This window comes from Nerophis ophidion, linkage group LG02 (genome assembly GCF_033978795.1).
Source record: "Nerophis ophidion isolate RoL-2023_Sa linkage group LG02, RoL_Noph_v1.0, whole genome shotgun sequence".
In the NCBI taxonomy this organism is placed as follows: domain Eukaryota; kingdom Metazoa; phylum Chordata; class Actinopteri; order Syngnathiformes; family Syngnathidae; genus Nerophis; species Nerophis ophidion.
This window is the reverse complement of record NC_084612.1, coordinates 12,950,051-12,974,664: the sequence shown is the minus strand read 5'-3', so window position 1 is coordinate 12,974,664 and position 24,614 is coordinate 12,950,051. Positions and strand designations below refer to the sequence as shown.

Sequence of the window (24,614 nt, the reverse complement as noted above, 5' to 3'; positions counted from 1 at the left end):
TTGCTTTTAAGTATTGTTTATTGAATATTCATGCTCAATAAAATTGTTTTTGGGAAGATACTACAATAGTGATTACTATTAATGACGTTTATTGAATATTTTTACATAACAAGTTAAGTACCCATGATTGTCACACACACACTATGTGTGGCGAATAACGATTACTGTATTTTCACGACTATAAGCCGCTACTTTTTTTGTACGCTTTGAACCCTGCGGCTTATTACAACGATGCGGCTAATTTATGGATTTTTCTTCGCCAATGACATTAGTGTTTTGCCTTCAACAAATCGTTTTCATAAAACACAGACAGCAACACTGAAAATGTGAGTTATTGTTTACGCTATGGCGCCGTCTTTTGTAAAGTCGTCTCTCTTAAACGTCTACAGTATTTCCTTCTGTTTAGTGCCTTGAACCGTAACTCCAAGTGCCATTCCGTCTATTAGTTGTCCATAGTGTTTTCTACTCCTATAGTTTATCATCATTACAAACAACATTTGTAAGTTTCACAATATAACTAAAACCTTTCATATTTACTAAACCATCACGTTTGATAGGAGTTTTGTCATGTATATGTGTAGGTGCTATCGTAATGTAATCAAGCTAACATTGTTAGCATTAGCTAATATGCTAACACGTTTACAAGTGCGTTTCACAAATTCCTCAATAAATTCACCAAAATGTCACCGTGGACTTATTGAATCTGTCTAGCTGATAGGTCCATGACTATGACTTCTGTTTTGTTTGATCAGCCGTTTTACTGCCGTATTACAGGCACCGTTTGGAAACAAATAAGTCATTTCACACTATATATATATGCGGCTTATAGTCCGGTGCGGGTAATATATGGAAATATATTTCTTTCTTCTAAAATTTAGGGGGTGCGGTTTATATACCGGTGTGCTCTGTCGTCTGAAAAATATGCTAGTACAGTATAGAAAATAGTATTCTTGTATTACATACGAAATTGAGTTGTGTTGATCCTGTAAACTTGACGCTGAATAATGACTTAACCAATGATCGACCTTTTGTATAACCTTCCGCTTGACGTATGATATCCTCGTGTCTGACATTTAAGTATGTAGATGTGCATAACGGGAACTGAAGCAAAGCTAAAAAGAAGCTGTTAACTACGAGAACCACCCAAGGTTGTGGTGAACACATGCTTATTGCACCTGTTACTTTGTACATTAGACAAGATAGAGAAAGTTATCAAATTTAAACACCTGTGTGGCCTCATCCTGCGTAGCCCCCTGTTTTTTTTTATGAGAACCGAGGGTTTTGAGAATAGGGGTTCTTGTCCAACACAATCCGGCAAATGTTGGTGACATACAAAGATAAAAACTCTGGGCCTCTGTAATCGTATATAATTTTTGAAAGTGTGTGCGAGTAAATCAAACTTAATAAATACCGAAAAAAAGAGTCTGACATGTGCATTCTCCCTCTGATCAAAAGAACCTGCGTCGAGTGGACCGAGTCCAGGTATTTGGAGTATGTCGCCAAGCACATGTCAGCTTTGGTGTTTATTCTAAGTGAATAAAATGAGGAATACCTCAACTCTTTTGGCAAGTTTTTTTTTTGTTCCAGACATCCCAAGAAAAAAATTTAAAAAACTTTAGTCGTAAACTACTCCGACTTGTTGGAGGATTTCCTCCTTGAGTTCTGCCAGTAGAAGAGTCTCAGCGTGAGACATGTGGGGGGACTCCTTCATCCCTGCAGTGGACAAAAGACACATAACATGGCATTTAATATTACTGATGATGACACAAAATGTTTGACTCTTTCAATGGGAATTTTGTCCTTTCAAAAACGTTTTTTTATATGTATGAATTGCAATAAACACACAAGCAGAAGAAAAGCCTACATCTCCTAACATTCTTTATTTAAATCTAAAAAACAAGTCAAAGGAACTGATGTTTTGTTTTGTTTTTGGGAGGGTGAGTAATTGGAGAGTTATGTTTTTTTTTGTTTCAAAGGCACATTATTACATTTAGTAAAACAAAAATGTACCGGGATATAAATAAATGTACCAGGGTTCCTCACTCGATACTTTAGAATAGTCAACATTTTCAACTGAAAAGAAATCACCGAATTCTGCAACCTTGGTGGTTATAGTTTTAATTTATTTCTTACATGCGTACAATTACAATATAGGACATCACATATTTCCAGTGTCTCATTACAACAAGGAAGCACATCTTAATTATTCTTAACCTTTTCCATATTATAGCAATTTCTGACACATTTTTTTTATTCACTTCCTGGGCCCATTTTGTGACACAAACACATGAAAAAAAACAAATTTATAAGAAGTTTTCATGAATAAATAGTTTGATTTGCATAATGGGATTGATAAGAATATCTCCGTTTTAAAAAAGTTCAGGATGTTAATCAGGATTCTTCTTACTTGAGTTGAACAGTTTATTAAACTGGATCATATTAATGTTTTGTTTGACTTATTCGCTCAATCCATTCCATGATTTAGTTCCACATACTAAAAACACTGAAGGTTTTAAGTGTTGTAGATGAGATCACCTACCTAGGTTCCATTCTAGAGGCTAATCTTTCCTGTGATAAAATGGCAACCAAGGTGATCAAAAAGGTCAACCAAAGAACGAGATTCCTCTACAGAATCTCCTCTCTGGTCAACAAAAGCACCTTGAGGATTCTAACGGGAACTCTCATTCAACCCTTCTTCGATTACGCTTGCACCTCCTGGTACCCCAGCACCTCCAAAACCCTCAAATCTAGACTCCAAACATCCCAGAATAAGCTAATCCGGTTACTTTTAGACCTCCACCCCAGATCACACCTCAATCCAACCCACTTCTCCAAAGTGGGCTGGCTCAGGGTGGAGGACAGAGTAAAACAACTTGCACTGAGCCTAGTCTATAAAATCCGCTACACCTCCTTGATACCGAAGTACATGTCAAATTACTTCCTTAACGTAAATGACCGCCATAACCACAACACCAGGGGGAGCTCCACAAACCACGTTAAACCCAGATTTCGATCTAACAAAGGTCTTAACTCATTCTCTTTCTATGCCACATCAATGTGGAATGCACTCCCAACAGGTATAAAAGTAAGTGGATCTCTATATTCCTTCAAAACCGCTCTAAAACAACACCTCCAGGCAACTTCAACACTTTACTAATACCCTCCTCCATTCACATCCCATCTCCCCGGATTATAAACAACTCAAATGTACTTCTAATGTATATACTTGTTCTTATGCTATCTGAACTCACTATGTTCTCTGCTGGCTGTACATATCCTACTAAATAAGACCTACACTGTTTCAATGTCCACATTTCTCTGTTGATGCAATTGTTGATGACTGAAGTTCTGATATCAACCGAAGCTCCTCATCCCACCCCCCGGATTGTAAATAATGTAAATAATTCAATGTATATACTATGATGATTAACTTGTGTGATGACTGTATTATGTTGATAGTATATATTTGTACCATGAATTGATTAACGTGGACCCCGACTTAAACAAGTTGAAAAACTTATTCGGGTGTTACCATTTAGTGGTCAATTGTACGGAATATGTACTGTACTGTGCAATCTACTAATAAAAGTATCAATCAATCAATCAAATTGTACGTGCACATGAATGTTTAAAGCTTAATTCTTCCCTAAGGTTATATTTCTCATCTTTTGTTAAGAAGAAATGTACATTCTTATGTAGCAGGCTATAGTTTGGCTTTGTGCATAATTTTAGCTGTTTGAAAATGCACCAGATCCTTGAGTTGTCTTTTTTTTATATATAATAAGTAAATATAGGGTTTGAATGTTCTCTATTTCAAACATTACATATTGTTTTAAACTGCCTTTTTTGTAACTCCGTTAGTGAATGAAGCACACATTTGTAGTTACTTCCCCATATTCCTACACAATAACTCATATTGTAGATTACAAATCCTTTAATATTCTCTACTGGTAGCTATTGTTGCCGTATCTGTACAATATTGATATATTGTAAAGTGTATTTTTATAAAACAATTATTTTTCATTTTATCATCTATTATTACACCCAACGTTAGATTTATTTTACCCTTTTAATGTTTACTCTATTTATATTTATGTTTAACTTTCTCTTCTACTGTTACTAAATAAGATTACTTTAGTTTTACTAAGAGATCAAGATTTTTTGGTCAAACCATCTCTCTCATTTGTTCATTTCTTCTGTTCCTGTTTGTATTAGCTTATGTGTGTTCTCTCCTCAACAAAACACAGTTGTACAGTCTTCAAATATTATTAACTAGGTTTTTTGTAACTGTCCATTTGTCGTTCATTCGAATTGAACAATGTTGGTCCCAGTATTGATCCCTGGTGTACGCCACAAGATATATTACGTGTGTTCGCCTATCTTCACATATTGCTTCTTGTTGGATAAGTAGCTTCTCACTTTGTTCAAGAACAGCCCTGTGATGCCATACAGCTCTAATTTTTTGTTTAAGTTATTATGATTAAATCAGTCAAATTATTTGTTTAGATCCATAAACACTGCAGTTGCACACTGTTTACCATCTATTGCATTGGTAGTTTCCTCCATTATTTCCATAACTGCCATCAATGTTGGGATTTTAGGTCTGTGTTGGTTGTCCGTGAGGGTTCCACTTAAATAGGAAATTTGTAATGCCTCATATTGTATCTTTATGCATGTCTGAAATACAATAAAAAAAAAATGGAGATGCTGACAGAAGCACATTGTATACTGTATATGTTATATAATTTAATGGTTGGTTAAAATAAATAAATACAATGTATAAATATAAGTTCATATTGTACACATAATGTGATTGGGGAGCAGAGTTTAGTGGTAGCGGGGGTGTATATTGTAGCGACCCGGAGGAGTTAGTGCTGCAAGGGATTCTGAGTACCGTATTTTTGAGATTATAAATCAGTTTTTTTCATATTTTGGCCGGTAGTGCGACATATACTCCGGAGCGACTTGTGTGAAATAAACACATTACTGTAAAATATCAAATAATATTATTTATCTCATTTGCGGAAGAGATAAAGAAAATGTCAGCAATCATCACACACACGTCAGCAATCGTCACATACACGTCAACCAATAAGAATTTGGTGGGGGAGGGTCATGGCAGAAGTGCATTGTGGGTCATGGGATGCTAACTGCTATATGCTACTGCCGTAGCTATTAAAATGGATAATTTCAACGTTGGCGGTAACTTATAAAAACTGAGAAGGGCTGAAGAAAAACGCCACCGAAAAGGAAATCATGTACTGCAGATTACAAGCTGGACGTAGTGAAATATGCAGCAGAAAACGACAAGAGGAAGCGGCGCATACCTTTGGAGTTGGCAGAGTTGTTTAGAAGCGACATCAAGGAAGAAGATTTTATCAGATTTATCGATTAGGAGTGACAGATTGTTTGGTAAACGTATAGCATGTTCTATATGTTAGAGTTATTTGAATGACTCTTACAATAATATGTTACGTTAACATACCATTCTTGGTGTAGGATTTTATCAAATAAATTTCCCCCAAAAATGAGACTTATACTCCAGTGAGAAGTATATATGTTTTTTTCCTTCTTTATTATGCATTTTTGGCCGGTGCGACGTATACTCCGGAGCGATTTATAATCCGAAAAATACCGTTGCAATGTTAATGTGCCATTTTTAATCAGGCTGCACCGTGACCACCACTAAGGGGTTCAGGCGGGGTCCTAGGCAACGGGGCCAGTAGTGTTTTGAAAGCAGTAGAGCTAACGGCTGTGTATAATGTATTTGTGTGTTGGGCTTCATTAAAAGTTCGAGTTGAGCATAATAAGGAGTAAGTCACTTTACTACAAATACGGTGTTTGTTCTGTTGTGTTTATGTTGTGTTGTGGTGCGGATGTTCTCCCGAAATGTGTTTGTCATTCTTGTTTGATGTGGGTTCACATTGTGGCGCATATTTGTAACAGTGTTAAAGTTGTTTATACGGCCACCCTCAGTGTGACCTGTATGGCTGTTGATCAAGTATGCCGTTCATTCGCTTGTGTGTGTAAAAGCCGTATATATTATGTAACTGGGCTTGTTAGTATAGATCAGGGGTCGGCAACCCGTGGCTCTGGAGCCGCATATGGCTCTTTAGCGCCGCCCTAGTGGTTCTCTGGAGCTTTTTCAAAAATGTATGAAAAATGGAAAAAGATGAGAGAAAAAAAATATAAAAAATATATTTTTGTATTAATATAGTTTCTGTTGGAGGACAAACATGACACAAACCTCCCTAATTGTTATAAAGCACACTGTTTATATTAAACATGTGTGACGGGCTTCCTACCGTCCATGTGTGGGTTGTAGTGACGATGGATACAGGACGCATCATAGCAGGTTTGACTTTCATTTATTATTTCAATATTTGTTATTTATTATTTCAATATTTGTTAAGTCTTACCTGGTTGTCGTGGCACTTTGCAGTGCGTGGGCGTTTCCTGCTTCTGTCTGCGGTGCACCTTGCGGTGTCCGGGGTTTGCGTCTGTTGAGGGGGCGCATCGTCTCTCAGGTCTGATCGTTCTTTCGTGGTTTGCGTCTTTCGTGGTCGTGGTCGGTCTACTCCAGTGGGTTCCTTCTCCTACTCTCCCCTGTCTGTTCCTCCTTCCCCCTGTTTATGCTGGAGGAGCAGATGACGTGATTGCGCATAGCTGTGTGGTGTGCGCTGATTGTTGTTACCGTACGGCTCCAAGTGCGACACGCCTCCTCTCTCCGCCGCACGCCCCGCCTTCTCTCCTCCATCTCGGCTAGGGATGCTGCTTTCCTCCGCCCACTGTCGGGTCGTTGGCTCCGTCTCTCCACATACCTCCACCGCCAGTTCGAAGCCGAGCTTTAGTCCGGCTGAGCTTACTCCATCCCCCCTTTTCTTCAAGGAGCGGAAAAAAAACTGCTGCGGCCCTCTGACTTCTTTGCCTTGATCTTTGTCTTCCCAAACTTCAATTTCTTTGCCTTTCTCCTTGTCCTCTTCAAGTTTTTCCTTGTCCCCTTCGTCATCATCATCATCACCACGTTCCTTTTCATCATTATCATGCTCCTCTTCATCCTCATCATCACCATGGTCTTCATCATCACCATGGTCTTCCTCGTCATCATCATCAGTATGCTGCTCTTAATCATCGTCACCCTCAACCGGGTCTTCCTCATCATCCTCATCACCACCATGTTGTTTTTCTTCTTTTTCTTTATCCTGACCGGGAAATTTGGACCTTTCGACCCCCCCCCCCCATCGCGGGGCAAGATGACCGCGGGGCGCTGAGGTGGGTCTCGTGGTCGTCTGCAGTGTTGCCAGCATCTCTTTGGCTTTTCCCTTGTCTTTATCATTTCCTTGAGTTCTTTCAGGCCTTTCTTCCCTCTCACTTTCTTGAGTCTTTTCGACTTTTTTTGTCCTCTTTGATTACTTAGTCCTTTCCTTGCATTTCTCCAAGCATTTCTTTTTCTTGAGATTTTTCAACTTCCTCTTCATCTTCATCTTTAACATCTTCATCATTTTCCTGCATTTCTCCAGGTATTTCTTCCTTTTCCTCACTTTTTTGAGATTCAACTTCTTCTTTAACTTCTTCTTTGTCATCCTCATTGTCCTGCATTTCTCCAGGTCCTTTGTCTTCTTTCTCACCTTCTTGAGATTCTTTAATTTTTTCTTCCACCTTGTCTTCCTCTTTTTCTTGAAATTTTCCAACTTCATCTTCAACTTCTTCCTCTTAATCATTTTCTTCATTTAATTCATCTTCTTCAACTTTTCTAGCTGTCCGCTCCACTGGTCGTGCATCTGTGTCTCCAGCAGAGGGCGCCTCCTCGGCACCGCAGTCATCATCATCATCGTCCCCATTTAGACAGGCGAACTGGTGGCCTGCTGCTGCAGCTGCTGCAGATGCCGCCTGCCCAGCTCCGCCCCCCATGTGGAGGTTCTCTGCTGTGTTCCCACCGGCGTTTTCCCCGGCTTTCCCCTCGTGAATATCCTCGCCGCTTCCTCCCACCTGGTTCATCAGCGCCTGCAGCCTTTGGGTCTCCTGACGCTGTTCCTTGAGCAGGGTTTTGTAGCTCGCGACCAAAGCCCAGATGACGTCATCGCCTTCCGCTTCCGGTCGTCTCTTCCACGTTGGCGCCACTGTGACGGGCTTCCTACCGTCCATGTGTGGGTTGTAGTGACGATGGATACAGGACACGCATCATAGCAGGTTTGACTTTCATTTATTATTTCAATATTTGTTAAGTCTTGCCTGGTTGTCGCGGCACTTTGCAGTGCGCGGGCGTTTCCTGCTTCTGTCTGCGGTGCACCTTGCAGTGTCCGGGGTTTGCGTCTGTTTGCGTCTTTCGTGGTCGTGGTCGGTCTACTCCAGTGGGTTCCTTCTCCTACTCTCCCCTGTCTGTTCCTCCTTCCCCCTGTTTATGCTGGAGGAGCAGATGACGTGATTGAGCACAGCTGTGTGGTGTGCGCTGATTGTTGTTACCGTACGGCTCCAAGTGCGACACGCCTCCTCTCTCCGCCGCACGCCCCGCCTTCTCGCCTCCATCTCGGCTAGGGATGCTGGTTTCCTCCACCTGCTGTCGGCTCGTCGGCTCCGTTTCTCCACAACATGCTTCACTGATTCAAGGATTTGGCGAGCGCCGTTTTGTCCTACTAACTTTGGCAGTCCTTGAACTCACCGTAGTTTGTTTACATGCATAACTTTCTCCGACTTTCTAGGACGTGTTTTATGCCACTTCGTTTTCTGTCTTATTTTGTCCACCAAATTTATAATGTTGTGCACTAATGCACAAAGGTGAGTTTTGTTGATGTTCATGACTTATGTGGAGTGCTAATCAGACATATTTGGTCACTGCATGACTGCAAGCTAATCTGTGCTAACATGCTATTTACGTTAGTTGTATGTACATATTGCATTATTATGCCTCATTTGTAGCTATATTTGAGCTCATTTAGTTTCCTTTAAGTCCTCTTAATTCAATTTATATCTCATGACACACAATCTGTATGCAATATGGCTTTTAATTTTTTGCGGCTCCAAACAGATTTGTTTTTGTATTTTTGGTCCAATATGGCTCTTTCAACATTTTGGGTTGCCGACCCCTGGTATAGATAATAAGCGGATGTGATGATAGGTTGTAGGGGACGCTAAAGGCAGTGCCTTGAAGGCACACCCCCAATGTTGTTGTCCGCGGACACACACACACACACACACACCCCCAATGTTGCTGTCCGGGTGGAAATCGGGAGAAATTCTGGAAAATGGTTGACCCGAGAGATTTTTGCGAAGAGCATTGAAATTCGTAGGTCTCACAGAAAAGTCACGATGGTTGGCAAGTATGTGAGTTCTCGTTGCCCACTGGGTGTGAGTTTTCCTTGCCCATATGAGGGTTCTTCCGAGGATGTCGTAGTCGTAGTGGTTTGTACAGTCCTTTGAGACATTTGTGATTTAGGGCTATATAAATAAACATTGATTGATTGATTGATGTGTGTGGCATGTCTGCAATGTTACCTTTGAGCAAACACTGTCGGACCTCCTCTGCTTCATAGCGCAGCCCTGTGCTGTGGACGAAGTTGAGGGGCAAGTCGGGTTTCGGTAGAGGGAAATTCCTCTCCTCGCCGTTCACCACTATAGTCTCAGGGCACCACATGTGCGATGGAATCTATGGTGAACAATGACAATGGCATGTGGATATAATGGAAAAAAGAATGTACTGCACCGTGTTCAACTCCATTCAACTATATGTCAAATCGAAATATACATGGACACACAGGTGGCTCCACGCAGGTTCAAACAAGTCAATTTACCCGGATTGATCCCTTGGTGCCCACTACAAGGGCATCATTGGCCAGCTTCAGTCCAGTGGAGCTTGTGAACACAGCCAACCTGTCCTTGGAGAACTTCATATTTGTCACCAAGGTCTCATCCACTCCTAAAACACATACTTATATCAAACACATTTTTTTTCAGATGAAAATTTTAAAAATCATATTTTCATTACCAGTAGGCAGAACCTTGCCCATAGTCTGGATGCTCTGAGGCCTCTCTCCGTATATCATCATGGAGAACTGCAGCGGGTAGAGACCAATGTACAGCAGGGCTCCTCCCCCCAGCTCCTTCAGCTCCAACTTTGGCAGAGGCAACACGGACAAGCCAAACTCGGACCTCACCAACCTCACCTCGCCAATCTCGCCCTGGGCCACAACCTTCCTGATTTCTCTGTAGGCCGGGTAGAATCGGCTCCAGATGGCCTTAAAAAAAAACACCAAACAGCGGTAAGTTGTGAAGTTACTCAAAAATCAGACGTTAAAAGCATGTGTGACGTTACGCGAGATCTTGGAAAATCTCGTCAGGATGAGAATTATTATTTTTTTAATTCTGATGACAATCAGTAAAAAGTAAATGTTCAGTTATGTTCAGTTTATTTCAAACATACAATACAATTTCAATATGATAAATCAAATATTTCCAGGGGTTTCATTACAACATGTCCGATAAAGAGTAGGAAGAAGCTGAGTTTATTTAATCATACCCCTTTTAAATATCATAGCAGTCTTATCCAATTGTTTGTTCTCTGTAACAAAACCGTGAATAAATAAATACATTTACCATAAGTAAGTAAATATTAAATACATAAATAATCACTTTCCCTTTTTTATTTGTTTAAGTTCAAGCTATCCATAATTGTTCTACGTTGTACTTTGTGGACACTTGTAGTTTGAACAGTCTCTTAAACTGAATCATATTCCTGCTTTGTTTGATTTATTTTCTTAATCCATTCCATGATTTAATTTTACATACTGATATACTAAAGGTCTTAAGTGTCTTGCGTGCATACAAATGTTTTAAATTAGATTTTCCTCTAAGGTTATATTTCTCCTCTTGTGTTGAGAAAAATGGTTGTACATTCAAAGGCGGCAGGTTAAAGTTTGCTTTGTACATACTTTTAGCTGTTTACAATTGCACCAAGTCGTTGAATTTCAATATTTTTGTTTTAATAAATAAAGTGTTTTATGTTCTCTATATCCAACATTATGTATTATTCTAATTAATTTTTTTGTAGCACCGTTAGTGAATGAAGCGCACATTTGTAGCTGTTTCCCCATAGTTCTACACAATAACTCAAAAATTGTAGCAGTAGAGAATATAGAGTGATTTTTGATCCAAAACCCATTTTTGCTTTATAAATTATCGACGTGATTCTTGCCACTTTAATTTGTATATTTTTTACATGAGGTTTCCAGTCCATTTTATCATCTATTATTTCACCCAAAAATGGGTTTTCCTTTCCCCCTTTCAATATCTACTCCGTCTATTTGTATGTGTTTGACTTTTGTCTTCTACTGTTACCGAATAGCATCATTTTAGTATTGCTGAGATTCGAAGATGGTCTGTTTTTTTCAAACCATCTTTTTAATTTGTTCATTTCTTCTGATATTATTTGTATTAGCTTCTGTGTGTTCTCTCCTGAAACAAAACACAGTCGTGTCATCTGCAAATAATTCTGACTTTAAGTCCTTTTTAACTTTACAAATGCTGCTTATTTAAAGATTGAACAAATATTATCCAAGTATTGATCCTTGAGGTACGCCGCAAGATATTGTCGGCCCTCTGGAAGTGTGTTCGCCTATCTTCACATATTGCTTCTTGTTGGTTATGTAGATTCTTACCCAGTTCAAGACCAACTCTCTGATTCCATGCCATTCTAATTTTTTTATTAAGATATTGTGATTGATTGTGTCAAATGCTTTTGTTAAATCCATTAACACTTGAGCAGCAAATTTTGTGCTATCTATTGCATCGGTAATCAATCAATCAATCCAGTTTATTCACAATACCATATTACAATTTACAACAGTAGTGAATATCCATTTAAGGATGGTGGTAAGTGAAAGGGTCCCCCAGATAAGCTAGAAGAAGCTTTTGGCAGGGGGCCCATGAAGAGGTCAGTATATACATGGAACGCTGAGACTTGGTGGTTGGGTGAGTTGGCAAACCTGGCACAGTATTTGTGCGTGGATTCTCCTGGGCGGGTCTGGACTAAAAAAGTCTGGGGCCAAATCTTTTTCCCAGTCCACCCCTGGTTGCAGTGGCGGGCCGTGCATTTCACACCTAGGCCTTCATTGATGTCCTACTTAGTCTGACTTTAAGAAATGCCTCTCATTGTGACGTCTGGGTGGCATCGTGGCGTGTGTTTGCGTTCTTGTGGTGCAGCAGAGATGGAACACAGCGTTAAGGTAGGAGGGAAGATTTATTTGTGATTACAAAAACAAACTAATAACAAAAACACTTGCATAAGGCACTATAGACAAACCAACAGAACTTAGCATAGGAGCTAGAAAGAACAGAAAGTGCTAGTATCTAAACTAGGGACAAGGAAATAAACAAAATAGCCTGGAAGCTAATCGAATAACAAAAGTACTTTACCACAATGCGTGAATGAGACGTCATCTGTTGCGTGAGGCAAACTATAGTCCGAGAACGAAAGGCAAACAAAGACAGGCATATATAGGGGCAGAAATCATCAGGGGCAGGTGCGCGTGATCAAAAACCAGAAACAGGTGACACTAAATGCGTAACTAGGCAACCGAAACAAACCAGGAAGTGCAACCGGCAACTAAAGATGTCAAATACAAAACAGGCTGTGATAACAAAACAGAAACAAAACCAGAATATGACATGGTCCAAGACTTGGACCATGACACTCATAATACTATAATGTATATCGCTACATGACCACGGCTGCAGCAATACACACATATATATATATATATATATATATATATATATATATATATATATATATATATATATATATATATATATATATATATATATATATATAGCCAGCGCCCCCCGTGACCCCAAAAGGGAATAAGAGGTAGAAAATGGATGGATGGATGTTAGGTCAGGAAAAATTATATGTATAAAATCAACATATTGCACTTCTTTGGCCATCGTGGGTTTATATACAATTTTATATATAAAATCCCCTGCAAAATGGGTTTGTAGGGATGATATAACCTCTGTATTTTATTGGACCTAACGTTTATTCCGCTCTACCCCAGTATTGAGCATTGTATAACGGGAAAAAAAACACAGAAACCTTGACTATATATATATATTTATATATATATATATATATATATATATATATATATATATATATATATATATATATACATATATATATATATATATATATATATACACACTGTATATATATATGTGTGTACAAATATACATATAACATATATATATATATATATCAATCAATCAATCAATGTTTACTTATATAGCCCTAAATCACTAGTGTCTCAAAGGGCAGCACAAACAACAACACAAACCACTACGACATCCTCGGTAGGCCCACATAAGGGCAAGGAAAACTCACACCCAGTGGGACGTCGGTGACAATGATGACTATGAGAACCTTGGAGAGGAGGAAAGCAATGGATGTCGAGCGGGTCTAACATGATACTGTGAAAGTTCAATCCATAATGGATCCAACACAGTCGCGAGAGTCCAGTCCAAAGCGGATCCAACACAGCAGCGAGAGTCCCGTTCACAGCGGAGCCAGCAGGAAAACATCCCAAGCGGAGGCGGATCAGCAGCGCAGAGATGTCCCCAGCCGATACACAAGCAAGCAGTACATGGCCACCGGATCGGACCGGACCCCCTCCACAGGGAGAGTGGGACATAGCAGAAAAAGAAAAGAAACGGCAGATCATCCATCCATCCATCCATCTTCTTCCGCTTATCCGAGGTCGGGTCGCGGGGGCAACAGCCTTAGCAGGGAAACCCAGACTTCCCTTTCCCCAGCCACTTCGTCTAGCTCTTCCCGGGGGATCCCGAGGTGTTCCCAGGCCAGCCGGGAGACATAATCTTCCCAACGTGTCCTGGGTCTTCCCCGTGGCCTCCTACCGGTTGGACGTGCCCTAAACACCTCCCTAGGGAGGCGTTCGGGTGGCATCCTGACCAGATGCCCGAACCACCTCATCTGGTTCCTCTCGATGTGGAGGAGCAGCGGCTTTACTTTGAGTTCCTCCCGGATGGCAGAGCCTCTCACCCTATCTCTAAGGGAGAGCCCCGCCACCTGGCGGAGGAAACTCATTTCGGCCGCTTGTACCCGTGATTTTATCCTTTCGGTCATGACCCAAAGCTCATGACCATAGGTGAGGATGGGAACGTAGATCGACCGGTAAATTGAGAGCTTTGCCTTCCGGCTCAGCTCCTTCTTCACCACAACGGATCGGTACAATGTCTGCATTACTGAAGACGCCGCACCGATCCGCCTGTCGATCTCACGATCCACTCTTCCCTCACTCGTGAACAAGACTCCTAGGTACTTGAACTCCTCCACTTGGGGCAGGGTCTCTTCCCCAACCCGGAAATGGCACTCCACCCTTTTCCGGGCCAGAACCATGGACTTGGAGGTGCTGATTCTCATTCCGGTCGCTTCACACTCGGCTGCAAACTGATCCAGTGAGAGCTGAAGATCCCGGTCAGATGAAGCCATCAGGACCACATCATCTGCAAAAAGCAGAGACCTAATCCTGCGGTCACCAAACCGGAACTCCTCAACGCCTTGACTGCGCCTAGAAATTCTGTCCATAAAAGTTATGAACAGAATCGGTGACAAAGGACAGCCTTGGCGGAGTCCAACCCTCACTGGAAACGTGTTCGACTTACTGCCGGCAATGCGGACCAAGCTCTGGCACTGATCGTACAGGGAGCGGGCCGCCACAATAACACAGTCTGATACCCCATACTCTCTGAGCACTCCCCACAGGACTTCCCGAGGGACACGGTCGAATGCCGAATATATATATATATATATATATATATACATATATATATATATATATATATATATATATATATATATATATGTATATATATATATATATATATATATGTATATATATATATATATATATATATATATATATATATATATATGTGAGCCATATAAAAAATACTTATATTAACTCAACCGAGTCCTGCCTCCTTTCTCTCTCACTCTAGCTCAGGTGACACTGTAAAAAAAATAAAGTTTACTTGTCTATTGTATTGAAATCAATTTTTTCATTAACTATTGACACATTTGAGGCTGTAATTACCCAACCTCAAAGAAAAGAAAAACATGTTAATTATTGCTGACATATGAGCGGGTCCCTTCGGGATCCCAAGATTAAGTGTGTATATCGTCAATCTTTATAAATGGGTTGTACTTGTATAGCGCTTTTCTACCTTCAAGGTACTCAAAGCGCTTTGACACTACTTCCACATTTACCCATTCACACACACATTCACACACTGATGGAGAGAGCTGCCATGCAAGGCGCCAACCAGCACCCATCAGGAGCAAGGGTGAAGTGTCTTGCTCAGGACACAACGGACGTGACGAGGTTGGTACTAGGTGGGATTTGAACCAGGGACCCTTGGGTTGCGCACGGCCACTCTCCCACTGCGCCACGCCGTCCCTTTAAGGTTGCACAAGGGTTTTAATAAAGGTTATATGATGGCAACAGTTTGACCGGGGAATAAAATAATTATAGTTCCTTTTCTTTCAATTCGAGCTTCTGTGTTGGTGATTACCTCCATGAGAAAGACATTGTTCTTCTTAGCACAGGCCAGGATCTCCTTAACCTCCTTGGTGGTCATGGCCAGAGACTTCTCACACAAGACAGGCTTCTTGGCATTCAAGAAGAGCAAACAGGAGCTCAGGTGGGTGGTCGGAATGGTGCCGATGTATATCACATCTGCACACAGACACAAAAAAAAACTAACTCTAAAAAAAAAACTACTAAAGGATATCAGACTACATAGACACCAGTAGGCTTGCTATAAACACTGACCAATATTGGGATCCTTGGCCAGCTCTTCGTAGGTTCCATATGCTCGAGGGATGCCGTGAGTTTTTGCAAACTGCTTTGCATCATCCAGTCTGCGGGCTGCTACAGCCACAGCCTGCGTAACATAATTAAAAGTATTTTAAAATCCATAAAAAAAAAAAAAAGTCCAAACTCACTTGCTTAAAGGCCTACGGAAATGAGATTTTCTTATTTAAACGGGAATAGCAGGTCCATTCTATGTGTCATACTTGATCATTTCGCGATATTGCCATATTTTTGCTGAAAGGATTTAGTAGAGAACATCGACGATAAAGTTCGCAACTTTTGGTCGCTCATAGAAAAGCCGTGCCTGTACCGGAAGTATGTGCGCGTGATGTCACTGGTTGCAGGGCTCCACACATATTCCCATTGTTTTTAATGGGAGCCACTAGCAGTAAGAGCAATTCGGACCGAGAAAGCGACAATTTCCCCATTAATTTGAGCGAGGATGAAAGATTTGTGAATTAGGATATTGATAGTGAAGGAATAGAAAAAATTTTAAAAAAGCGACGGCTCCGGGCGACGGCAGTGTGAGAGTTTCAGATGTAATTGGACAGATTTACTAGGATAATTCTGGAAGATCCCTTATCTGCTTATTGTTTTAATAGTGTTTTAGTGAGATTTTAAAGATTGTAAAAGATTGTAAAGACATACCTCGAGGTCGGATGGCTGCGGTGAACACGAAGTGTCTCAGAGAGAAGCCGAGGAGCCAAGCTCACAGCTGCCGCTGCTGCAGGACGATGAATAATCCAATGATTTCTCCGGTAAGATATATATCACAATTTCCCCGTCCGAAAACATGCTGGTTGACGTAGAGAAAACATGTTAGCTTGACCGCTCCGCTTCACAACAAACAAAGAAACATCGGCTGTGTCTCGGTGCTAAAGACAGCTGCAATCCACCGCTTTCCGCCAACAGCATTGTTTTTTATAGTCTCCATTATTAAATGAACAAATTGCAAAAGATTCAGCAACACAGATGTCCAAAATACTGTGTAATTACGCGGTTAAAGCAGACAACTTTTAGCCGCGAGTGGTGCTGTGCTAATATTTCCTGACAGTCAGTGACGTCATGCGAACGCATTATCATTCCGCGACGTTTTCAACAAGAAACTTGCGGGCAATTTAGTAAACTAAAAAGGCTTTATTGGTATGTGTTGCAATGTTAATATTTCATCATTGATATATAAACTATCAGACTGCGTGGTCGGTGGTAGTGGGTTTCAGTAGGCCTTTAACTGATTAAAAAGGCTGTTTGCAACTTGCTCTAATTTTTTTTTTTTAAACAAAACATATAAGAACACCACCAGCAAGCTTCTTACCATTATTACCATGGTTGTCAAACTCATTTTAGGTCAGGGGTCGCATGGAGGCAAATCTATACCCCAGTGGGCCGGAGGTGTAAAATCATGACATAACTTAAAAACACAACTACGACAACTTCAGATTGTTTTCTTTATTTTACTTTCGGACCAAAATAGAACAAGCACATTCTGAAAATGTACATATTACAAATAATCCTCTTGACATAACACTTCAAGTCAGTTAAAAATTCAGAGGAAAAAATTGGAGCAGTTTCAAAAACACCATGAAGAACACAATGAACTTAGACTCAATGTCAGTGTATCTACAAAGCAATTCAACTTTAAGTCACAGCACATCTAGAATTAAACAAAAAACAAAATAAAGCATACATAAAAATGCTTCTATGTATTAACTATCTAATTTTTAATTTCCACTGTTCACTCTCTTTAAACTTGCACAGAAGACAATCAGTTTCACATAACTATATCAATGTACAGTGTCCATTCATTCATCCATTTTTTTCCGCTTATCCGAGGTCGGGTTGCAGGGGCAGCAGCCTTAGCAGAGAAGCCCAGTATTCCTTCTCCCCAGCCACTTCGACCAGCTCCTCCCGGGGGATCCCGAGGTGTTCCCAAGGCCAGCCGGGACACATAGTCTTTCCAACGTGTCCTGGGTCTTCCCCGTGGCCTCTTACTGGTCGGACGTGCCCTAAACACCTCCCTCGGGAGGCGTTCTGGTGGCGTCCTGACCACCTCATCTGGCTCCTCTTGATGTGGAGGAACAACGGCTTTACTTTGAGCTCCCCCTGGATGGCAGATCTTCTCACACTATCTCTAAGGGAGAGCCCCGCGACCCTGCGGAGGAAACTTATTTTGGCCGCTTGTACCCGTGATCTTGTCCTTTCGGTCATAACCCAAAGCTCATGACCATAGGTGAGGATGGGAACGTAGATCGACTGGTAAATTGAGAGCTTTGCTCCCGGCTCAGTTCCTTGATTGATTGATTGATACTTTTATTAGTAGATTGCACAGTACAGTACATATTGCGTACAATTGACCTCCAAATGGTAACACCCGAATAAGTTTTTCAACTTGTTTAAGTCAGGGTCCACGTTAATCAATTCTTCACCACAACGGATCGATACAGGTTCGGCATTACTTAAAACGCCGCACCGATCCGCCTGTCGATCTCATAATCCACTCTTCCCTCACTCGCGAACAAGACTCGGAGGTACTAGAACTCCTCCACATGGGGTAAGATCTCTTCCCGAACCCGGATATGGCACTCCACTCTTTTCCGGGTGAGAACCATGGACTCGGACTTTGGAGGCGCTGATTCTCATCCCATTCGCTTCACACTTGGCTGCGAACCGACCCAGTGAGAACTAAAGATGCTGGCCGGATCATCTGCAAAAAGCAGAGACCTAATCCTGCAGCCACCAGACCGGATCCCCGCAACGCCCTGACTGCGCCTCGAAATTCTGTCCATAAACGTAATGAACAGAATGGTTGAAAAAGGGCAGCCTTGGTCGAGTCCAACCCTCACTGTGCAGTGTCTCATGCAGCATTTTAAGCAGGGTTACCAATTGTCTATTTTACTCACGTTTGTTTTACCTTTTACCGTGTACCTCTTGCTTGGTGTACTTGTTTGCCCCGCTATAAACTATTTGTTTGCCTAACAGAATTGGTATTGCGACAGGAGTTTCTTCAAATTAAAAATGCAGCATGCTTGACCTCCCAGTTCTGTGCTAAATATACACAATTATAAAATACTTTAAATTAGTTTATTAATGCATCTACTTACTTTGTGTCATGTTACATGTTTTTCTTGGCTCAAATGAATTACCTGCTTTACAGGATTGACAAGGAGGGGTCATGCGGTTCATGAGCTGCCCATCCATTTAAACTACAGTTACAAAATATGGTTCTTTACTCCAGAAAACACTACTGAAAAGTTCCACAAAATGACATTTATTTGAGAAATCTATACATCACACATGTTTCAGATTTTTGGTTAGAATGTTAAAAAATGCCATCCATCCATTTTCTACACTTGTATATTTTTAAATGTGTATAAACATTTGAACAATTCTGTGTGAGACGAAAACAGAGCTTCACAACCATAAGAAAAACACAAACATTCTGCAGCAATGGTATCCTTCGCTTAAAAGGGAATTGCACTTTTTGGAGGATTTTTGCCTATTGTTCACAATCATGACGATAAACAATAACAAACGCCTTTTTTTATCAGGATATTAAAGATGATAAAAACGCTTGGAGTCATCGTTGTAGCCTTCAAAGTCCTCTAAAACAACTTCAAAACCCTCCATCAACGTTTTGTATACACTCTGCAAGTATATATATAATGTAGTAACAGACACGTTCATAACAATATGCAATATGTACAATATTTACCGTATTTCGATAACTGTAATCAAATTGACCAAATTCTTCCGCGCAATGATTTCCGTTTCCTTAGCAGCGCACGTCCGACTTCCAGCAAAAAATGTGTGTTCCGACTTCCAGAAACAAAACGCTTGTGTGTCTTCGAGACATGGCAGACTTGGTAACAGACAACGCAAACGACTATTTTTGGACAAATTAAGAGTCACAACCTTATCTTTTTGAAGCAGAATATACCGATAGACTTTGTCTGCTCCAATGTTTCATAATGATAGAGTTTGTCTGCTCCAATAATTCCCCTTCTTCTTTGTGGTGGCATCTACAAACTCCGTTTCCATATGAGTTTGGAAATTGTGTTAGATGTAAATATAAACGGAATACACTGCTTTGCAAATCATTTTCAACCCATATTCAGTTGAATATGCTACAAAGACAACATATTTGATGTTCAAACTGATAAACATTTATTTTTTTCAAATAATCATTATCTTTAGAATTTGATGCCGGCAACACGTGAAAAAGAAGTTGGGAAAGGTGGCGATAAATACTGATAAAGTTGAGGAATGGTCATCAAACACTTATTTGGAACATCCCACAGGTGTGCAGGCTAATTGGGAACAAGTGGGTGCGATGATTGGGTATAAAAACAGCTTCCCAAAAAATGCTCAGCATTTCACAAGAAAGGATGGGCCGAGGTAAACCCCTTTGTCCACAACTGCGTGAGCAAATAGTCAAGTAGTTTAAGAACAACGTTTCTCAAAGTGCAACTGCAAGAAATTTAGGGATTTCAAAATCTACGGTCCAAGATATCATCAAAAGGTTCAGAGAATCTGGAGAAATCACTCCAGGTAAGCGGCATGGCCGGAAACCAACATTCAATGACCGTTGCCTTCGATCCCTCAGACGGCACTGTATCAAAAACCGACATCAATCTCTAAAGGATATCACCACATGGGCTCAGGAACACTTCAGAAAACCACTGTCACTCAATACAGTTCGTCGCTACATCTGAAAGTGCAAGTTAAAGCTCTACTATACAAAGCGAAAGCCATTTATCAACAACATCCAGAAACGCTGCCAGCTTCTCTGGGCCCAAGATCATCTAAGATGGACTGATGCAAAGTGGAAAAGTGTTTTGTGGTCTGACAAGTCCACATTTCAAATTGTTTGTGGAAATATTCGACATCGTGTCATCCAGACCAAAGGGGAAGCAAACCATCCAGACTGTTATCGACGCAAAGTTCAAAAGCCAGTATCTGTGATGGTATGGGGGTGAATTAGTGGCCAAGGCATGGGTAACTTACACATTTGTGGAGGCATCATTAATCCTGAAAGGTACATACAGGTTTTGGAACAACATATGCTGCCATCCAAGCGCCGTCTTTTTCATGGACGCCCCTGCCTATTTCAGCTGTTGCAACAGCGTGGCTTCGTAAAAAAAAAAAAGAGTGTGGGTACTTTCCTGCCCCGCCTGCAGTCTAGACCTGTCTCCCATCGAAAATGTGTGGGGCATTATGAAGCGTAAAATACGACAGCAGAGACCCCAGACTGTTGAACGACTGAAGCTCTGCATAAAACAAGAATGGGAAATAATTCCACTTTCAAAGCTTCAACAATTAGTTTCCTCAGTTCCCAAACGTTTATTGAGTGTTGTTAAGAGAAAAGGTGATATAACACCAACTACAGAAAATGTAATTTAAAACATTTGTAGGCACGTACAACACTTAAGACCTTTAGTATATCAGTATGTGGAATTCAATTATAGACTGTATTAAGCAAAGCAATCAAACAATGTACTAATATCATCCACTTCAAGAAACTCTTCAAACTTAAAAGTGTTTACAAAGTACAAAAAAGAAGAACCATGATAAACATTCTGATTTTATTCACCCATTCATTCTTTCATTCTTAAAATAATCTTACTTATCTCATCGTACGGAATAAAATTTACTTCACCAATTATTTATATATTTATTTTTATTGTGATTACTTAGAGTGTAATGTGAATACATTGAGAACAGGAAGTGAACAAAAGTTTTAGCAACTGTTATGTAAAAGAAAAGGGGTAGGATTAAATAAGCTCTGCTTCTTCCTATTCCTTTTTGAACATGTTGAATAGAGAAACTGGAAATTGTGATGTATCATGTTGTATGCTTGCATGTTCAAAATAAACTCAAACTAAACTCAACTCAACTCAACTCAACTCAACTACTTTGGCACGTGTTGCAGCCATGAAATTCAAAGTTAATTATTATTTGCAAAAAAAAATAAAGTTTGAACATCAAACATGTTGTCTTTGTAGTGCATTCATTAGAATACGGGTTGAAAAGGAGTCATAAATTATTGTATTCCGTTCATATATATACATCTAACACAATTTCCCAACTCATATAGAAACAGGGTTTGTAGAAGCAACAGTTCATCCTCAGTTTATTCAGCTTTAAAAAGATAAGGTTGTGAATTTTCATCCGTCAAAAAATTGTGTATCTTGATTACATGCTATTTCGACTTAAATAGAGTGCTTGCCCCAAATAAACCAGACAAAACATCCGCGGCACTTTGATATTGATCATGATACATGCAGCACGTCATGCACTGTCTGGCGAGCTGTGTAGAAACAAAAGATTAAATGTGCGATACTTTATAGATTCTGTAATATGATTGTTCATGTTTTTCATACAGTACAGATTGGTGTCTTATCACAGTGTTGTGCATTACAAACTCAAACGTGTTTCGTACTGACATAGAAGCTAGAAGATAGCTTTTATGGCGAATACCGAAGCACTCCAACGTGTTTTTCTACGCTAGAAAAAGAGTTCCTCAGTGTTCACTCTTACAACCACAATGTCGCTACAGCTTGGCTGGGTTCCGGAACATAAATGAATTATTGTTGATGTTTTTTAATGCATTTTTAAAGTGATTTAGAGTTAGAATTGATTGCTCCCATTACTGTTCATACATTTTCTTGTATCTCATAATGATTGTAATAATAAGCAAAATTTCCCCCTCAAAAGTGCAGTTCCCATTTAATTGCAAAAGCATGCGTGTCTGAGCATCTTGTAGTGAAAATACCTGGTGATCTTCAGGTGGAAGAGTTTTCATAGCCACCATGAAGTCATGGCTGATCTTGCCTGCGCTGCAGATTCCCCATCTGGTTGCCATGTCTACAAAGATCCTTTGGCACAAAGATCTTTTGGCACAAAGAGCAGCATATTAAAACACTACTCTGCTGGTCTACAGCGCCATCATCCAACAATGTTCGACTGGAAATTAAGGTTATTTCTGCTCATCACCCACTCACACAGCTATATATATGTGGCGTGTCAGGTTTCAACCCTCCCATTTTGAAATGTTTTTTTTTCCTCTTGTGGTTAAAAAAAAAAAAATGCCCTTAGGTATTTACCTAAGGGCAGTGTAATCATTAGAGCTAGAAACATTCACATTTTAAGGCCGAGTATGTTGTCTATGTGACTCCTTGTGCAAATGTAGAATAACCCCAAATCCGGTATGCTCTACACCAGGGGTCCCCAAACTTTTTGTCTTGGGTTCCGCATTGGGTCGGCCGGGGCCGGGCTGTATATGTAGATATATATATATATATTTATATTTATATTTATATTCCTCGCGCAATAATTGACTGAAAAAGTGGGCACTTGCGTGCTTGCCTGACACTGCGGCGTGAGCGCAATGATGTTATGTTATCGATAAGAAAATGCATTTTTAGAAAATATGACATGCCTGGAGACACCGAGAGTAACAAGGTGGTGTTAAATGGATTAGAAAGGACAGATTTCATAAATAGTTATTAGAATTAGAATATATATATTTTTTAAACTTCGGACTTCCCGCGGGCTGGATTTTGGATGCTGGCCTTAGTTTGGGGACCCCTGCTCTACACCATAAATAAGGTAAACATCAATTGGGTCAAAGAGTATGGTAAAGTAAAGCGGGAGGCATTATTACATGTGTAAATGTGACACACTCATCTGTTGCAACATCCAAAAAACAGAAGTCATTTAACAGGAATGTTTTCGCCAGTCACACTACAATGAGACCCACTGACACAAACATCCTGCATTTGCAAACAACCATCATGCTTGCTTTTGATTCCCAAGGTTTTATTGTCATGCTGGGAGTTTGCGCTGCATCATACTGACGTGTTTCTTATATTTTGTACTGCTCATCAAGCAAAATGGTCAACAAAATAACATGAATATCCTGTTTAGTTGTGTGGAAGAAATGAAAATAAAACACATAGGAAAAAAGTTTTTTCCTGACAATTTCCTATAAAATATGTGGAAAATATAATGAAAATTAATTCAATAAAATTACACTATTCAAAGCGTAAAACAAATGACAGAACATGTGGTGACAAATGTCATCTTAATCTATGATAAATATAATTAATTACTAGGGGAAAGGATCCCCATTAGCTGGTTGCCACAACAACCCACTAGTCTTCCTGGGGTCCACAAACTCAATACAATTACAGGTAAAAGCATATAATTATAAGTACACAATACAGAAAAATAAAAATAAAAACATCAATAAGAACACAATCAAACAATTTACAGTCACAGAATATTCATTACAATATAAATATAACTACACAATACAAAACCAAACAGAAATCATCAACACGAAAAGTAATTTACAGACTCAGAGAAAATATTACTTTCCTTTTAAAAAAAACTGTTTCTTTTCAATGCCGGTGAGAATTAGAGGCAGTTTATTCCAGAGCGATACAGATCTAGAGATAAAAGATTTCCGCAAAGCATTCTTCCTGGGACGAGGGAGTACAAAATGCCCCTCACTAGACTCCCTGGTATTATGATTATGTATAGTGTTACTGTAAATTATTTGGGCCATGAGAAAAGCAGGAGTTTTACTACCAGTGACTGATTGTTGAGATGTTTCACCAGAGTGTGTGTATGTGCCTTGTGTATGGAACTGAACATTTTTTGGAATTTTGCCCATCGTTCACAATCATTCCAAGAAACAAGAGGACAACGTTTTTTTGTGCATTTTTT

At 40.0% G+C, this 24,614-nt stretch overlaps 1 protein-coding gene across 2 annotated transcripts; it reads right to left on the bottom strand.

Annotated features, from left to right (window-relative positions):
• Positions 1-22,874, bottom strand: LOC133536881 (trans-1,2-dihydrobenzene-1,2-diol dehydrogenase-like). 2 transcript variants are annotated; one of them, XM_061877557.1, is made up of 7 exons: positions 22,657-22,874; positions 15,843-15,954; positions 15,583-15,746; positions 9,983-10,232; positions 9,789-9,913; positions 9,493-9,643; positions 1-1,713 (listed from the first exon to the last, which is right to left on the bottom strand). In XM_061877557.1, exons 1-7 carry the CDS (start codon positions 22,744-22,746, stop codon positions 1,616-1,618), a joined length of 990 nt encoding a protein of 329 aa, XP_061733541.1. In that variant the 5' UTR covers positions 22,747-22,874; the 3' UTR covers positions 1-1,615. The 2 variants fall into 2 exon arrangements, with proteins under 2 accessions (XP_061733541.1, XP_061733533.1); XM_061877549.1 differs by lacking the exon at positions 1-1,713 and adding an exon at positions 1,917-9,411.
• Positions 22,875-24,614: the final 1,740 nt, after the last annotated feature.